This window comes from Hydra vulgaris, chromosome 02 (genome assembly GCF_038396675.1).
Source record: "Hydra vulgaris chromosome 02, alternate assembly HydraT2T_AEP".
NCBI classification, from domain to species: domain Eukaryota; kingdom Metazoa; phylum Cnidaria; class Hydrozoa; order Anthoathecata; family Hydridae; genus Hydra; species Hydra vulgaris.
In genome coordinates this window covers 47,893,664-47,913,821 of record NC_088921.1, presented here as the reverse complement: position 1 = coordinate 47,913,821, position 20,158 = coordinate 47,893,664, and the positions used below count along the sequence as shown (strand labels likewise).

The following is a 20,158-nucleotide window of genomic DNA, read 5'->3' as shown; positions in this document are numbered from 1 at the left end:
TATTATATGTGGGGATCAAAGAAAATTTTATCGCCGCCCTAACTTCACAAGACATTCCTTAAAATAAATTTGCCAAAAAACAAGGATTCCGAAATCTTTTATGCTAGATCTTACTGATGAAAAAAAAATTCTTCAAAAGTGCGTGTTTAGATTGGAAATTATGTATACAATCTTGTTTCAGCCTTTGATTAGAGTAATTAGGTGGTGGTAGGGAAAAGTATTTCACCAAAAGTGGTATGACAAAAAAACGAGCATAGCCTACAAATTCAGAGATTCTTGGTACTGCAAACTTTATTAGAATTGATATAGTGCAGTCATTCACAGAGCGGATATAACTGACATAGCTCTTATATTCGGATATTAGTATTCCGCATGTTTTAAAAACTGTTCGTAATGAAAAATTTCATCAATATTTTAGCGCGAGGAAAGTTTAAAATGGTTATAGTTTTCGCGCAGTATTTTAATAACGCCACACCGGTTTAACCGCAAATTGGAGGGTCTTAAATTATGAGATATTTAAAGTGAACCTAAAAAATTACGCGCTAAATTGTTCTAACATTGATTCTATACACGTTGATGCTTTACAAAGGAAAAACAATACTATAACCGTTTATTTATTAATGCACAATTATATTTATTTCGTTTTAAGAATGAAGAATAATGTAAAAAATATAATTTCTAGTTCTAGATACTTAATTCTCTTTTCTTGTGTAAGGTATTGTCAGTATTGCAATCCCAAAGTTTGCACTAATTTCTTTGCATATACGTACACAGTAGATCACGAAATTAGAAATCGTATATAACTAAAAATAATTACATAAAACAAAATTGTAAAAAGGTCGTTTACAAGCATCCGTCCGTAGAATTTACCGATAAAAAAGAAGGTAAAACGATGATAACTACTTACAAATCCCAACAGCAGAATATAATACTCAGAAATTGGTATATTGACGTATGAAGCGTAAATTTCGATTCCAAAGTACACATAAACGGACAACATTATAGGTCCCATCATGCAAAAGTCAAGCATGTCCAAGGTACTTTTTGACATACTAGCAACCTAAAATTATTATATACATATAATAGCAATTGACATATGAATTGTACTACTAGAATTACCCAGGTTTGCTTGGTGTTTTAAAAGTTTTTTTTTTTTCAAATAAAATTTTTTTTTTTATTTTAACCTTAAACCTGCTCAATTTTGTATCCCTAACCTGTATAAAAAAAGAGTAAAATTCAAGAAGACGGATTTTATATATATATATATATATATATATATATATATATATATATATATATATATATATATATATATATATATATATATATATATATATATATATATATATATGCATGTATATGTGTATATATTATCCGTCTTGGAACAAACTCCAAACATTTATGTTTATACTTATGTCAAATAAGGACGCTTTGCAAAATTTGCGATGATTGGAGCCTGGGAACAAAAAACCCTATAATTTCGGCCAAAACTGCCCAAACGTGAAAGCAAGAAGTTGATAAAGAAATTTATTACTAATTTCAAGTCAAAATTTTTGAACGCTAAGAAATTATTGCATGAAATTTAGAATTTATCGATGAATATAAATTTGTTTGAAAACAAAAACTTTGAAACACCAATTACAAAGAAATGCATCATTAAAGATAAGCAAACGTAAAAAAAAACACATATATATATATGTGTATATGTATATATATATATACAGTATTGGACAAAACATTTGCAACCAACATCGAACAATGCTAAAAAGTGTTCCTAATTTTACATGTCTTAAAAACGAAAAAAACTATACTACCACAGCAAACAGTTCAGGAGTCTGGAGTCATAGCATGTCATGACATGAGCAATCAGCTGACAGGTGACAGCACACAGGCAGAATTTCGTTGACAAGTGCCATTTCGCAGCGGACAAAACAAGTGCAACTCTTTTGGTTTGTTTCATTTTCTTAAGTCTGGTCAACGTCACAGAAGTTTTTTAATAATTAAAGGAAGTATTCAGAAGTTTCCAGAAGTTTCCAGAAGTTTCCAGAAGAAGCATCTGGAAGCATCCAGTAGCATCCAGAATTATCCAGAAACATTCAGAAGCATCCAGACGCATCCAGAAGCTTCCAGAAGCATCGAAAAGAAGCATCTAGAATCTTCCAGAACAGGTTCACACAGGTTCATTTTACTATATAAGAGACATGTAAATCGACATGTAATCCAGTCAGTATATGGAAGTCAATCAGTCAGTATTATCAAGACAGTTTATCGAAGTGAGTTTTATCAAAGTGTTTTATCAAAAAACATCAATACAAGAAGTGAAAAACAACAAGTGTTTCATTACATCAATACAGTCCACATCCTACCAAGACGTTGTGTTCCACAGACCATTATTGTATCATCACAAGGTTAATGTAACACCGTAAGCCTTGAGAAGCTTGATTATTTATTTTTGTTATTTTTATGACTTCAAGTGCAAAAATGGCTCCCGACAGTCTTGGATTGGAACTAAGAAGAAAATTATTGGCGATTACGTAACTGGAATGTCACAAAAAAGTATTTGTGATAAATATCGCGTGAAAAATTGGACCGTATCAAGACTATGTTCCAAATATCATTCTACGGGGAAGTTGGCAGCAGATAATAAAGGTGGAAGACCGCGTTCCACCACTTCTAGAGAGGATTTTATGACCTTCAGATCCGCCAAGAAGGATCCCTGGATATCATCAGTCGAGATACAAAAGCAATTAGAGCTGCCTGTATCAAACTGAACAATCAGAAAACGTGCTGTTGAAGCCGGATTGTTTTCTCGACGCCCTGCAAAAAAACGCTGATTTCACTAAAAAACCAGAAGAAAACGCCTCGATTTACATTACTGCCATAAGACTGTGAAGCATGGTGGAGGTAATGTAATGGTCTGGGGGTGTTTATCTGCTAACGGTGTAGGTATAGCACATTGAAAAGATGGAATAATGGACCGTTTCATGTATAAAAATATCCTGAAAGATGTTATGTTACCTCATGCTGAATGGAATATGCCAATAAAATGGGTTTTTCAGCAAGACAACGATCCGAAACACACTGCAAAAGTAGTCAAGCAGTGGTTTCAAGACAACCACCTATCGGTGATGGATTGGCCGCCTCAATCTCCGGATCTTAACCCTATCGAGAACCTGTGGGAGATCGTCAACCGCAGAATTAATCATGAAGGTGTTTGTAATAAGGATCAAATGTTTCAACAAATCCAAAAGACCTGGGCAGCGATTCCACAAAGTTTCATTGATCACCTGATCGAATCTATGCCTCGAAGATGCAAGGCTGTGATCGAAAACAAAGGATTCGCCACGAAATATTGATAGCGAAATACAGCTTGGTCAACATTTTGTTGAGTAGCACTTGTTTTGTCCAGAAGGAAATCAACTTTTTTTAATACTTTTGATTAATTTATTAATTTTCGTGTACAAATAATGAACTTTGTGATGAATAAAAATTGAAGAACTTTGTCTCTAAACAGTTACATAGTTATTTCTCTAAATTGAAAAAATGCAGCACTTTTATATAAAGAAACTAAATTAACGTTATTTGGATGCACTCGTTTTGTCCGATACTGTATATATATATATACACATATGAATAATTTAGGGCCCTGCAAATCGATTGGATTCATGAATCAAGAGTTTTTTGAATCACTATTTATTTAGTAAGTTTTGTTGTTTTTTTAGATATCCAACACTAAGATGCTATCAAAATGTTTTTATTAAATCTCAGCCAGAATAAAGTAATTGTAAAGAAGAGATTGCTGCCCCATCCCAAACCCTCAGCTGATGTAGCAGCACTCCACTGCAAGTCAGGCTATTTGTCAGTCATTGTATTTACTGAAGCCCCCGTCAGAAGGCTATTTTAGTATAACATCACACTGCTTACCTAAATCAGCAGTATAAGATATATATATATATATATATATATATATATATATATATATATATATATATATATATATATATGCATCAGTGTTTTTTAAAAGAGCGGATTTGCTCAAAAAGTTTTAAACATATAATATATATAATATATATATATTTATTTAGGTGTCCCAAGAAGTCTTTACAGTCACAGAGCACCGCAGATGAGCATTTAATTGGAAGCTCACACCTCCTTCCTAATCAATATCGCAAAACTTGCCCAGAGGTAGGGCTTGAACAACAGATCTTTTGTTTCTGAGCCAAGTGCGCTAACACTGCGCCACGGCTACTGAATATATATATATATATATATATATATTTATATACTTTTTTTGCCTTATTGCCTCAAAAATTTAGCAGTATCATATATAATATTTTAAAGTTAATTGTACATAGCATCCATACTTAAATTAGATTATTAACATAAAAACAATATTAGCTTACAATTAGATTGCAGGTCAGTTTAGCTGAAGATGTACCAAACATAAGCATAAATAGTATAGGATGATTTTCAAATATATTTTCACCACTATGTTTGAAAACATAAAAAGCACATGATATCACTATACCAAGTGGCACGATTGGTGATAGCACACTTGTTTGCTAAAAATATCAATAAAGAAATTAAAATTAAATCAATTTATGCAATATATTATATCCTAAGGCAAAAAAAGTTAAGGACTATTTAACAATTTGCTTATTTTAATTTATCTGTAACTTAAAGTTATACATATTTACAATTATACATATAGGTGCATTGAATGAAAGATGTCTAACAGATGATGTAAAAAAAGATCATAAAATGTAGATCATAAAATGAAGCCATCTATGGCAGAACATGCTTATTTTGTTTTTTTAAAGACAAAATTATCAAATTAAAAACAGAATACAGTCTAATAAGAGTTATCAAATTTTTTACTATAATGTCAATTTTATATTTGAAACTATTTAAAAAAAAATTAAATTAAATTTGTCATACAGCAACAGTTGTTCCATTCTTTCCAACACCTCCATGAAATATGTGTTTAAAAGCATTATATGAGTACAAACATGATCCAATAAACATTAAAAATATCATATACTTTATCAAAGCCAAGTTGTATGGTAAGAATGAAATCTAAAAATAAAAACTAAGTTTTGATTAATCCTCAATAATTTAGATCAATTAATATAAAATAAAATAAAAAAAGATTTTACCATACAAAGCAAAAAAGTTTTAAAAGCTGATACAAAAAAAACAAAACAAAAAAAAAAATCAACAAAACAATCTTTTTTTCTAAAGAGAATTAATTTAAAACCATAATTGGGCATTATCACATCTAATGAAACCTGTTTATTTTTCAACAGAATATTTTATGTTTATGTAAGAGAAATTAACACACTTTAAAACTGCTACATTGCATCATCTACTAGTTTTAAAATATCATTACATCTTTAATGACAATGCAACATAAATTTCAATGACAATGTAAAACCTAAATAAACTATTAGAGCAAAAATCATACCTCTCATATATGCTTGTTTTCATTGAAAAAGATTTTTATGTTATATAAAAAATAAATTGTTAACAGCACAATACATATTGATCCATAAGTCCATATTACCTTGAACATGTTGTAAATTTCAAACAAATTATGCATCTAACATCAAATTATGTATTTAATGTAGAATGGTAAAATGTTGAGAAACATTTTACCATTCTACATAAACACTGGATAACCATGAGCGGTGTACCCTCATGGTTGTTTGGTAGCATGGGACAACTCACTTTAATCTAAGGGTGACTGAAATTTAAAAAAAATGCATGTCAGTAGCCTGGCAGAACGACCAGACAGTTTGTTACTTACAAAAGTGTTTATTAACAAAACTATATTTTAATCTGTGAAGATTTTATTCCTTGCAATTATTTAAAAGAAAACCTTAAAAAACATTTAAAGTAGTATACAGTTCGTTTAATAATGAGTACATGTAATATGATTTTACTAAACTTAATAAAAAGAAGCAGACACACGATTTAATATTTTGAACTGTTTTTTAAATGTTGTTGTTGCATTTTGAAGCACGCTTCTTCTTAATTTATAATGAGTTTTAAAATTAGATTTTCTTTTAATTCCAAATGCTAATGTATTTTTAAACCTTATAATCGCATTTTGAATCATGCTAATGGGCAGTTGAATCATTAATAACACTGAGTTCTTTGTTTTTTATTAGTAAAATAAATTTTTATTTTAACTTCATCAAACAAAATTTACAAAATAAAAAACATTATTAAGATGTGAAAATCATTATTAGAATGCAATTAATAGAGTGAACATGGAAATTCTTTTTTTTAAAAAAAAAAGAAGTATAATAAAAAAAAAAGGGAAAAAAATAAAGTTTAAATAATGAAAAATGCTCAAAACATTTAAAATATAATGTTTTAAACATTCAACACAATAAAATTTGATTGAAGATTGAGAGAGAATAATAGAACATTTTTCTTTTTATAAAACATTTCGTTGCAGTTTTTGCTTTCACCTTTTTTGCTTCATGTAATGAAACCTTTGTTAAGACTGACAAAACGAAACAGATATCAACTAAAAATGACAATCCAAAATGTCATCTTTAAAAGTTGATATCAAAATGTTGATGTCAAAACAGATATCATCCAAAAATGGCAATCTTTAAAAGTTGTATTAATAGTTATCTCTATACGAATATCTCAAAAATATAAATATATATTGTAACTAAAGCTACTTAACAATAATTTTTAACAAGTTATAATGTTTCATTTTTTTTTATTAATTAATTTACTTTTAATTAAACCGCTTCTTATTAGAGTAGTCATTAGAAAGTAGTCATTAGAGTAGTCAAAAAAAATTTAAATAGACATTGAAAATTTTTTTCTTCAGTATTTTCACCCGAGAAAAAATATTAAAAAAAAACTATTATACTGGACTACTGATTATCATAACCGACAACTCAAATAAGAAATAAAAACTATTTCAGTCGCACGCAGGGCAACTGAAATAGTTTTTATTTGGATGATAACTTTTTTGTGGATAATATTAGGTACCTCTCTGATATTTAAGGGTCTTGAGCAACCCCTAAAAAGATTTTTTATTTAAACATTTTTTTAAATCCAGTATTATTTTATTAGAGTAGAACACATTTAGGGGTAGAAAGGGGGGTAGAAAGCAATTTCAAAAAATGATGCTTTAAGAGCTATTTTCAGTATATAAATGCAGTAGTATATAAATAATTTAAGTAGTATATAAATAATTTAAGTAGTATATAAATAATTTAAGTAGTATATAAATAATTTAAGTAGTATATAAATAATTTAAGTAGTATATAAATAATTTAAGTAGTATATAAATAATTTAAGTAGTATATAAATAATTTTCAGTTAATTTTAGCTTATTTTTTCTTCAGGTCAATAAAATGAACTAAAAAGAAATTGCTTTTTTGTGTAATTAATTGACGTAATTGTCCTTTAGTTACTAACTGAACGGTAGTCAAAAAAAAAGAGTCGTTACAAAACTTAATTTTAAGAACTTGTTGCAAAATTTTATAACAATGGAGTGTAAAAAATTTGATTTTTCAAAAGATTTCAAAATATCCATTCAGAGTAAAGTTAACTCTTGTTTTTTGGCAATTAAGAGTAGACTGCTTTTAATAATAAATGAACAAAAGTAGAAAAATTTTATCTTAATAATTATCGTGCAAATTTAATTTTTGAATGCTTTTTATCTTTAGCTTACTATTTTAGTTTACAGGAGGAAAACGAAAAAATGAAACTGGAAAAAAAAGAAAAAAAAGAAAAGACAAAAAGAATATGGAAAAGAAACAAAACTTTTTCCGAAAGTTTTGTTTCTTTTCTATATTCTTTTTGTCATATAAAATAATAAAAATAACAATTATAATAACTTAGTAAAAGTTTTATTAAGTTTAAAATGTTTAAAATAACCCATAGTAACTTATTTATTTAACATAATTTTTTAAATTATACTTAATGATTAAAAAAATATAAATTTTTAAAAATATAATATGTTTTTTAATCAAAAAAATATAAGATTTTTAAAACTACGTTTGTCATTATTATCTCTTCTTTAATTATCTTTAATTTAAAATCACTTTAAAAATGATTAATCTTTAATAAAAGTTAAATGAAATAATTTGCTAATATTTATATCAAAATTTTAAAATTAAAATATTAGTAAATACATTTATTAAATACTTATGTTTTTTGTTCGAATAGTTATTTGAATACAAGATGTAAAACTACTTTGTTAAATTTACAAATATTACACAATTTAATATGTGTAAATATATTATATAATGTAAATATTAATTAAAACTTTTTTTAAATTATTAAACATTAATAACTACTGAAACTAAATTTATTAAAATATAGTTAATAAATGTTTAAAATACTTGAAACAATTTTCAATAATTATTTACTAATAGCGTGGTATTTGCAACAAATTTATTAGGGTTCATATAGTACGCCACACTAAATTTATCTTTTAAATTGAAGTATGATCACTTGCTCTCTTGCGCGGAGATTTTCATTCAACATAAACCGCTTTTGAATTTAAATTACTTTAAATCCCTGTGATAAATCCAATATTTTAAAGTTATATTTAGCTTGATTTACAAAATGGATAAAAGTACATCACAGTAAATTTACCTATAAATCAAAACAACCAGTTAAGTTACTAAAGTTACTCAACTAATTAATTTACTTAATGTACTCAAAGACTTGCAAAAGTTAGCCATATAACTGTTTCTATATATATCTTACATGTTGTTAACACATAATAAGCTTTTACCTAGAAATTATTTTCATTTTATTTAAAACAATATCAAAATTGAACATTTTCAATAAATACTCAAGTTGGTTTTAGTATTTTTTTTTTTTTAAATATATCTATTTGAACAAAATAATTTTAGTCTTCTAAAATTCTCTTATTCAAGTAATTTTGCGATTGAAATTATACACACACACACACATATACACACACACACACACACACACACACATATATATATATATATAATATATATATATATATATATATATATATATATATATATATATATATATATATATATATATATATATATATATATATATATACATATATATACATACATATACATATATATATATCTATATTTGCATTATGTTGTATGTATGTACTTAGGTAAATCATATAAGCTGATCAAGTTTAGCTTCCATTCAATTTAAGCAAAAAATATACAAAATACATCATAGAAAAGAAACAGTTATAAAGTTGATCAAATAAATAGTCGATCAAAAATAAAGTAGGTTGACAATTCAGTTGAAAATTAGTAGTTTGTTTGAAAATTAGTATTTTTTTAATTAAAGAAATATAATTTGATTTATTAAACCAACTTTTTTTTCTCTCACTTTTTATTACAAAACAATTTGAATGAAAAAATTAATTATACTAAATATTTTAATAGTGCGCCTGGATCAAGAAGCAATAAACTAGAGAAAACATATTATCTAGCGTTTTTTTCCTTTGGTCTTGTAGATGTAGCATGTTTTTGCGCAAATATAAATTTTAAAGTTTTATGACGATAATATTTTAATTTATTAATTAGAACAATTTCATTTATTTATTTCGTTTTATTTTAAATGCATTTTAAGTTATTAACATTATAAACTGAATAAAACAGCATCACTAGGTTTTGTGACACAAGCTCTTTATATTGTTTTAAATTAACACAACTTGTGTTAATCTAAATCAATATAAAGAGCACGTGTCACAAGCTTTATATATAATATTGTCAAAACAACTTTTCAGTATTGTTTTATTGCTGTTTTACAATAACAATTCAATACTCTCTAAAAATAACACATGTTTAAAAATAACACACATTTCTATAACTAACTAAAGTGGTTTAAGTATTTATGTTTCTACTTTCACTTTTTTCTCTTTAACTTTTTTAAGTATCATGTTAAGCAAAAACAATTACTAAAAGTAATATCATAATATTATTAAATGTTACTTGCTTATTACATTATAACTTGCTCATTACATTATAACTTGCTCATTACATTATAACTTGCTCATTATAACTGCAACTTAAACTTTAAATTATAACTTAAGCTGTAAACTATAGCAGTAACTTATGCTACTTTAAACTCTGTTAAACTTACGTAATTCGAGCCCTGTAATTGAATCATCAAGGATAGAACCCACTGCAGATGAGGAAACTATCTTTTTTAATTAATTTTTTGTTAATCGTTACTACCCTTTCATTATCCTATAACATGAGCACAACCTTTTGTTGTAGCTTTCTCAATCCCAAACACAATGTTTTCTGATTTAATTGACAAATGTATTTTCATAAAGCTAGAATCAACATAACAAACCTTGTTCACTGTCCGCACTGTTGTGGGGTAGGATTAACTGTAAAAAAAAAAGTTATTGCAATCAAGGGGGAAGGGAGGGGGGATAATTAAATACCTTATTTAAGAACAACAACCAAATAAATAATCTAGCCTTTGCATTTTTTCTAATCAATATCAATCAATCATTTAAATTAATCAATATCAATCAGAATATTTCATTCAGTCAATATCAATCAATCAATACCATTATCAATCAACCAATATCAATCAATCAAAATCTTTTAATCAGACAATATTAAGCTGTTAATAACAATCAGAAAATATCAATCAATCAATATCAATCAGACAATATCAATCAATATCGATCAGTCAATATCAATCAATCAATATCAATCAATTAAAATATTGATATTGAAAAAGGTGTACAACATGTTAAATAAAATTAGAAGTTTATAAATTTTTCTTCCTCACGTCTACTATCTTTTATATCTGATACTTTTAACATTTCTAAACTGACCTCAAATTATTTTTGAGTTTTTTATTTATATTTTTGTTTAACATTAAAAAAAAAGCATTGATATTCTGGAAATTATATTAATTTTTCTAATTTTTTTTTGCATGCAAACCAGTTTCCAATCAATTCATTTAGAACAATTATAAAAGAAATTTGCAGCTAGAGCCTAAGCCTTCTACAGTTCTCTTGACAAAATAGATTTTTTGTTGAAGGATTGCTAAAAAAGATTTGTAAATTTCTAAAAAAATTAAAATCTTGATCTAATTATAAATAAAATCATAAAATTATGAAAAACCATATTGCACAATATAATCTTTGTTTAAACAATTTTTAGTAGGAAAACTTAAATTTCTCACCAATATTTAGCCATTGACCCCCAGAAAAAAAGTAATTAACTTTTTACTTTTTGGTTCTTTCTTTGGCTTTTAAAACTAAAAGGAAATATGGAATATTGCCGTACCTGTTGTATAAAAAAATGAGGCCCCAGAAAACCAGAAGCAATATAAAAAAATATGGCTTGAAGTTGAACCTCTGTCACATCAAACCTTAAAAAAAATTAATACAATATACTAATGAAATTAACTATGAAAATCGATGTGAAAAAGTTAAACAGATTTTCAAAAGCACAGTAAAGGATTTGAATGAGCAGCCCTCTGAATTAAGGTCAGCATTCCGCAATGCCGACCTAGAAGTGTTTGAGGTTGGCAAAAAATCGCCTACATTGTTTCTATGTTTTATGGTAAAACTTTTGTATTAAATTTTTTTTGACGACATCTAAAAGATTTAGGTCCGCAAATTATTGCCAACCTCATTTTTCCTAATTCCAAGGGCTGAATCAGTTAAAAAGCTCAAGCAAAAAAACACAAAAAAAGCAACTGCACTTTTGTAAAGTGCTGGTGCAGTTGCATCCAATGTAATGGATATTAGTTAATTCTTTCTGTCATAATTAAAAACATGCTTACTTGTTAAATATAAGACAACCAGAACAATAAGTCTGCCAGTGTGCAAGATAAAATAATGCAATGTTGTTGATAAAGAAAAAAAACATATAGTTTGGAAAAGTACCCATTGAAAAAGCACAAGCACTTGATACCGTTATAACAAGATTTGAAACAGAATCACAACCATGGTCAAACAATTCTCCTAAAGGTGAAGAAGTACCTGTTCGCCTAGCTTGCTTTCCATCAATAGCATCAAGAGTTTGGTAAATAAATAAACCAATACCAGCTGCAAAAAAATACTTTGAAGGTACCTAAAATAAGATTGAATTGTAAAGAAAACATTTAGAAACATAATTTACAAATTATAAAAAAATTAATTTTTATTACAATAAATTTATTTATTGCAAACTTTTAGAGACATTGTAGCTTTAAGAAAAAAATTAGGAAGTAAGTAAATATGGGAATGGTGAGCAATAGATAAAAAGGAATTAAAAAAAAAAAGCAGAACATTGTGATTATTCAAACAATGGTATTAAAAAAAAAGAAGCCTCAAGTATGATTAGGACAGATATAATGGTGATTTGATTTTTAGAAAATAAAAATAAACTTTTAAAGAAATTGAACTAATTTAACAATAATTTAACTATAAATAAAATTAAAAAAATCAGAACAAATTAATAACTTTTTAAATTGAAAATAATTTTGCTACAATATCTATTACTTCTATTTTATTAGCAAGCTTTTTACGTTTATCAGTTTAATTATATTTATAAGTTTGTTATATTCATTAATTTATTTTCTTTAGTTGCTGATAGCTATTACTTTGTAATAGTTATCAGCGAAATGTTAAACCTAAACAACATTTACATAAAATAAAAATACTTTCATTATTGAATCTATGGTTTCAATTAAAATTGTATTAAAATAAATGGTTTATATTAAAAACAAAACAGTATTTGAAAAAAATATTTTTGATCTAATGCTCTTTCTATCACTCCTCGATAGAAAACCATCAACACTGCGATTGCTTTATTATGGCCTTTTTTTGCTTTTTTGTTTTTCCATTACTAAACACCAAGAATTTCGGTATATATACCGATATAATTGCTTCATCAGAAACAGTTATTTTTAATATATATATATATTAAAAATAACTGTTTCTGATGAAGCAATTATATCAGTTGGAATTACTGAAAAAATACTGCCACAGATAAATAGTAGTAACATAATAATTTACACACATCTATAAAAAATATAAAAGAAAATCATATTAAAGGACCTCATTAGAGTTTGCTTGCAGTGAATTTCCTATGACTAAGGCAGACGTTACACAGTTTATGAATAACCCAGTTAGAGTTATCAAATTAGGTGCAACCCAGAGAGGCATTTTAGATACAACAGCATTCCACCATATTTGCAAAATGGCATCAGAAAAAGTGTTACCGGTTGAAGCATACTTGTGAGCCTTTAATCTACTCAGCTGTGAGTCTGAAAGTATTGGCATTTTTGTATCTTTAAAAGTGAAATAAAATCAATAATTAAATCAATTAACAAATAATTAATCTAACAATTAATAAAATGACTATTGTTACATTACAAAATTTTTGCTTTTAATTGAATAAAAAAATCATAATAATTTGAATTAAAAACAATAAAAGATATTACAAGGGATTAAACAACTAAGGATTTTACAGGACAAGAACAAATACAGATAACTGTTTTTAGTCAAGTAATTCTTAGTAAATCTACCCAAGCATTTCAAAAAATAGTTTATTGTATTATAAAATAATAAATATAGTTACCTAGTAATATAGTTGATCAATACTCTTAAAATCACTCAAAAAACCAGTTGAAATACATAATACTCATACTAATTCTTAAAATTAAAAATATCTCATTGAAAATCATTAAAAATTGTCAATCAAATAAAATAATTACTTAAAATTACTTTTATTACTATTAATTACTAGCTAATTATATACTCTATATTAATTATATACTCTATATTAATTATATACTCTATATTAATTATATACTCTATATTAATTATATACTCTATCAAATGCTACAAAATTTTGCAAAAATATCAAGCAATACTTATACGTGATATACTTCATAATGGGTGAATAACTTTGCATATATGAGAAAACAAGTTATAGGTATAAGGTTAAGTAAGAAATTTTATATAATCAAAATCTTTGAATTTTTACAAAACCTCAACTGATTGGTTTAAAAATAAAAGGTTTTTTTTGCCTAGCTATTTTTTAAAAGGAGGATTTTGAACATTTGTAAATTTTTTTTTGCAAAAAGATATCCTAATAAAATTTGCTGTTATAAATAAACATAATTTACTATAAATTCTAGAAAATTCCTAACACATTATCTAATAAATATAAATAAAAAGCAAAGCAAAACAATACCATTTTTGAATCAAAAAAATTATTTGTTGCTATTGCTTGAAGAAATGCTTAAAACCTATTTGAGTGACTAAATTAACAGAGATTTGAGTGACTAAATTAACAGAGGCTTATGCAAAAAAGTATGTGAATACTCAATATCTGTGTAGAGTTATCTAACAGGTAAATTTAAGTTTTACTAATTTTACCAAAGTGATTTTCATTTTCAAAAAAAATTATTTTTTGGAAAAGTATAAATTTAAAAAAAATATATTTGATGTAGAATTATGTCCAACATGCAGTAAGTATGTAAACTTACAAAAAGAAAGTAAAGACATACCAAATATAGATAAAACTCAATAGCAACCTACCCATTATCTAGATGTGTAAGCTCCAACATTGTGAAACATGCACTTTTTTTTTTTTGATTGTTAAGTTTTCTTATTGAAAGAGGAAATTCCACATCAATATACTGAAATGAATGTGTTTACAAATCTTTCTGCTTAACAAAAATCGCTTAACAAAAAAGAAACTTGAGTATGAAATCTAAACATATCTAAACACTGGCAGTTTTTATTTAGTAAATTAAAAAGCAAAGTCTTTTTTTAACAGATTTAGCTATTTATGCCATTGAAATTATTATGCTTTTGAATATTATCAAACATATTTCATCATACTAGTGGGATGCTTTTACCTATAGCTATTGTGTTCCTCAATCAGTTCTCAGAAAAATCTAGTTTGAAGAAACTGAAACTATGATTATTCAACTTGGACTAAATGAACTCGAGTCAAAAACTTATTCAAATTGTTAGCTTTAAAAACTAATAGTTGAATTTTATAACATGAATATGAAACAGTTGAATTATGGGTAATTAGAATTAAAACATTGTTTTAAAGAAGATAGTTTTTTGCTCATAAATTTTTTTCAAATAAAAAATAAACAATTACTAAGATTTTTCAAAAATCATTTTTTCCAAACCTTTTGAGTTTGAAGCCCAAAGATAAGGTGTCCTGAAGAATCACTGATAATTATTCCATTAAATTTTTGAAGAACTCTGACCTGAAACCTAAACATATTTGTCTGATGTGTATTCGTAGTTCTGACTTTTATAGTATAACTATTTTATTTACTTCTATAAACTTTATCTCATAATCCTATAATAAGTCTTCTTTATACCTAGATAGTGCTGATCTTAACCCAGACCCTCAGTGAATGTATCTACGTATGATATTTTAATATGATGTCATCAGTAACATTAGTAGCTAAACCCACACACACACACACACACACACACACACACACACACACACACACACACACACACACACACACACACACACACACACACCCACAGATATATATATATATATATATATATATATATATATATATATATATATATATATATATATAAAACATATATTATATATTATACTATATTTCAAAATAAAATATAAAAATATAGGGTAAAGCGGGGTAATAAGATCAGAGGGGCAACATGATCAATTTTAAAACAGTCTAAACTAAATCACTTAATGCAGTTATGTAAAAAAGAAATTATTTATTTTTACATGATAGAGGTTTACTTACTAAATGAGGGAGTAGTTTAAAACATTTCTAGGTTTTATAGCTATTTTATAACCATTGTTAATTTGGATTTTAATATCGATTTTATTTTTCTGACAGTTTTTAGGTTTGTTCACAGTTTATGAGAAACTTTGCTGAACTAAGTGCTTTTAAGTTTTTAATTAAAAAGTATATATCAAGTTGTTTGTTTTTATTTTTCTTGAAAATAAAGTAGTGTCCAAGTTAAGTAAGTACTTTCTTAAATTTACACAATTTTACTTAAGTAATATTTTGACATAAAAAAATAATTTAAATGTCTTATTTTTTTTAGTTAAAAATAGCGAAGTCATTGAGCCATCTAATAAAGGTTTACCCATTTTAAACATATATCTTTAAAATTCGCTTACACAAAAAAAAATTTTTATTACTAGCTAAAGTAAAAATTATTTGAGATGCTTGTATCTAATTTTTAATATATTTTTTTAAATTAAAGTAATAAAACTTTAATTAAAAATTTAAAAATAAGTTGCTCTTAATGCCCTCCCTGACAAGTAAAAAATGGCTAAACTCTCTAATGAATTTAAATAAGTCATAAAATTTATACTAAATAGAAAGTTATAGCTAAATTGAAAAACTGCTTTTTATGTTTAAATATAATTTTTTAAGTATTTTTGAGAATAAATCTTGTTTATGCTTTTTTTCTAGAATTCGAACATACAAAAAGTTAAAACAGGGAGGAAGAAAATCTTATTAAAATATCCAAGAAATGATAGATGCCTGCAATTCTGTTTTCAGTAAAGAAATGTCCATAAACCAGACATCCAAACATTTTAGGTGTGACAGGAGAGCTATGTCAAAACGAGTATAAGGTGAGCTACCTATTGATGCTCATCCAAGACGAAAAACAATTTTAACTTCACAGCAGGAAAAAGAGCTGTCAGAATGCCTTATTTTATTGGCTGATTGGGGCTGGGGTTTCACTAGAGGTGAGGTAAAGTAGTAAAGAGGTGAGGTAAAGATCTAGTTCAAGATTTAATTAAAGCAGATAGTATCTATACACCTTTTATAGATTAATGACCAAGTAAAAACTAATATTCAACTCTGATGAAACAGGGTTCATCACTGACCCAAAGGAACAAATTATTTTAGCAAAACGAGGTGCTGCTAGAGTGTTGCAGAGCATTGGAGGCTCAGACTGGGAGCAAATTACTGTAAATTGTGCATGCCTGCTAGCAGACAGATGTCGCCACCATATGTAATCTACAAAAGAAAAAATTTATATATGGACTGGGTTAAAGGTGGCCCTAATGGAGTTGTTTATACTACTAGTAATAAGGACTGGATTGAGTGTCCTCATTTTTTAAAATGGTTTCAAAACTTATTTCTAATCTATACAAAGCATCTTGCAAACCGCACACGTGTACTTATATTTGATGGCCACATTTCTCATACTAGCTCCCCACTTATTGATTTGGAAAAAAAAAAGTTATTCTTCTACACATTCCTGCTCATCTTACCCATCTTCTTCAACTTTTAGATATATCTGTTTTTCAACCCGCAAAAAGTAAAAGGCAAAGTTTACTTCTAAAATATGCAAGAATACATAATGGACCAGTCTCAAAGAAATATTTTCCAGAATTACTATACACCCTTTTTCAGAGTTCCCTTACTGTGGAACAAATCAAAAGTGTTTTTAAAGGAACTGGTAATTTCCCTCTAAACAAGGATGCTATTGACACATGTTTGTTTAATCAATGTTTTCAGTTACCAATAAAGAGACCTATATTCACCACTAATCACCTCACAAAATCATGTTCAATGCCTAAACTTCAAAGCATTTCTGTTAATGATACTTCCCTTTCAACATTAATATCATCTGCTTCTAAATTTTTTAGAAGCAGATGATATTGATTTTTTTCTAAAACAATTACAGTCAAAATGTGCAGAGACCTCTTATAGTAGATCTGCTCAGGTTATTAGATTTCGCTATGATGAAAGTTTAACATCAGAAGCATGTTTAAAATGAACAAGAGAAGCTTCAAAATAACAAGAAAAAAAAATACATAAAAAAAAGAGTTCCTATGATCAAAATGATAATGATTATGATGACGACAATTACACTGTATGTCCTAATTGTGGTGTCCATAGAGATAAAGGTGATCAGTAGGTGTGCTGAGATGCTTGTGACATTTTGTATCATATAAAATGTAATAACTGAATTAGATGATGTTAAAGTTATGGAATGGAAGTGTGGCAATTGCTCTTAGCCTATGTAAAAAATCAAGCTTAAATATTTTTATTGTTAATTTTTCCTTTTTTATTTGTTTGATGCAACTTCTACTGCTACTACTAGTTACTTGATGTAATTATCTATATGTGTCAAGATGATTTTCTGATGTTTCAGATATGACACTTAAAGGCTATGCACTAACTCCAAACTTAAGTCTTACTTATGTAAAATAAGAATATTTTCGCAAAATATTGCACTGACTAGAGCCTGGGAACGAAAATCCCCCAATATGTTTGCCACTTGTCCCTAATCATAAGGGCAATGAGGCAATAAAAAAATTTTATACTACTTTATAATATATAGTATTTAAATATAAATATAAATAGGTAGTAAAAAAGATCATTTTAGTAGCTCATTGCCCCACCTATGGGGAAATGGTGTATATAAAATATATACTATTAATTTAACTTTATTTTGTGTAACAGAAGATTTTTTTAACTAATTATTTTTTAAAATTTTTAGTAAAATGTATCCAAAAAAGATTAAAAAAAAATCTTAAATATATCTTATTTACTCAGTAAATTTAAAGACAGATCTGTTCAGATATTTTACTAGAAGATAAACAAATAAATTAATTTGGTTATTTAAAAAATAATGACCAAAAAGTGACAAAAAGCAAATAAACTTATGAAAATTTAATTTTTACTAAAATTACAAACTTTAAATTATTTAAAGATTATAATATAAATTTATTATAAAAGTTAATGGTTTACAAAACTAGAAAAAAAACTTTACATACCAATCTTTCTACATAAAACAAAACATATAGAAGTGACAGAACTTTATTATTACAATAAATTATTGCCACTTGATGGAATTTGTTTTAATAATTTTTTGCGAATAACCATGATTCGCATTTGTTACTCAACTATTTTGATTAACGCTGTTTGCAAAAATAAAGTGCTAATACAACAACCTTAGCTTTAATTACTACAAGGAAAAAAACAGACAAACAAAATAAAAAAAAACAAAAACATTCACGCTGAAAGTGTCCATCACAGACATTCAGCGGGGATTTATATTTGTAATGATTTTGGTTCGAAATGATTACCGCTCTTCTCGAACTGGAAAAGGCACCGAAATTAAATTTTGGGACCGGTTAGAAATTCTGTGAACACCGAATATAAAAAGGGGCTCCCATCTCTAATCGGACACGTACTTACGTGTCCGATTAGAGAAAGGTCTAGAAAATATGCATAAGACGAGGTTAGCAGTAAAATACAAAGGTAACTTAAAATAAAACTATTTATATTTAGTGCATTTTATATTCGCTTATTTTTAAAAGAATTATTTTTCAAAGTCAGGCGGATGTGTATTTTAGGCCCCCCCCCCTCCTCCTTCAGTAATCCGTAAAAAACGAGTAACGTTTTACGCAAAGCATTTATTGAAAACTATACCATAACCCTGAACCAAAAAATAAACTTTATTTTATCGGAAGTCATCCCAGTGGGCACAGGACTTAAATAAAACGTCTTTTGAACGTTCAAAAGACGTCCAAAACGTTCAAAAGACGTTCAAAACGTCATAAAGACGTTTAAAAGCGTTTTAAAGACGTCTTTTTTACGTCCTCTGCCCACTGAGATACCCTAACCAAAACTCTGGGCCAAACCCTAAAGGGAAAGGTTAGGGTTTGGTTAAAGTATGGTTTTCAACAATATTCGTTATTGAAACAATATTCAGACGTAAGCGTCCACATTTCTACGATTTTTTTTTTTAAATTACTATTTCAATAAATTAAAGTTGTTTTAACGATTAAATTTGACAGTTTATTTTATAATTGTAATACTCGACTAGTGAAAAAATTTTAGGAAGACTATTTTTCAAATGAGTGTAATTTACAATGAGTATAAATAAATTTAATGTAAATAAATGAGTGTAAACAAATTTAAAACGAATGTAAATTAAAAGTGCATCAATCAGGTTTTAACTTAAACTAATTACTTCAGTTATTTTCTTTAGAGAATTTTGAATATTTTTGCAGCATTTATAAAGTTGTATTAGACCCTCTTTTTTTCTTTTTTCTATTCTTTCTGAAGAAATTATTTTTTGTTCCAATCCAATTTTAGAAACGTTCTATTTCTAAAATTATTGTGTTGCCTAATTTGTAAGTATACATTGAAAGAT

At 26.8% G+C, this 20,158-nt stretch overlaps 1 protein-coding gene across 3 annotated transcripts; it reads right to left on the bottom strand.

Moving 5' to 3' along the window:
* Positions 1–609: 609 nt before the first annotated feature.
* On the bottom strand, positions 610–18,919 carry LOC101234743 (cholinephosphotransferase 1). 3 transcript variants are annotated; one of them, XM_065791167.1, is made up of 10 exons: positions 18,774–18,919; positions 15,157–15,244; positions 13,584–13,657; positions 13,061–13,293; positions 11,803–12,092; positions 11,301–11,385; positions 4,939–5,076; positions 4,404–4,562; positions 908–1,060; positions 610–803 (listed from the first exon to the last, which is right to left on the bottom strand). In XM_065791167.1, exons 4-10 carry the CDS (start codon positions 13,283–13,285, stop codon positions 693–695), a joined length of 1,161 nt encoding a protein of 386 aa, XP_065647239.1. In that variant the 5' UTR covers positions 13,286–13,293; positions 13,584–13,657; positions 15,157–15,244; positions 18,774–18,919; the 3' UTR covers positions 610–692. The 3 variants fall into 3 exon arrangements, with proteins under 3 accessions (XP_065647239.1, XP_065647240.1, XP_065647241.1); XM_065791168.1 differs by lacking the exon at positions 18,774–18,919 and adding an exon at positions 15,355–15,393; XM_065791169.1 differs by lacking the exon at positions 15,157–15,244 and having other exon boundaries at positions 18,774–18,916.
* Between the last annotated feature and the right edge of the window lie 1,239 nt (positions 18,920–20,158).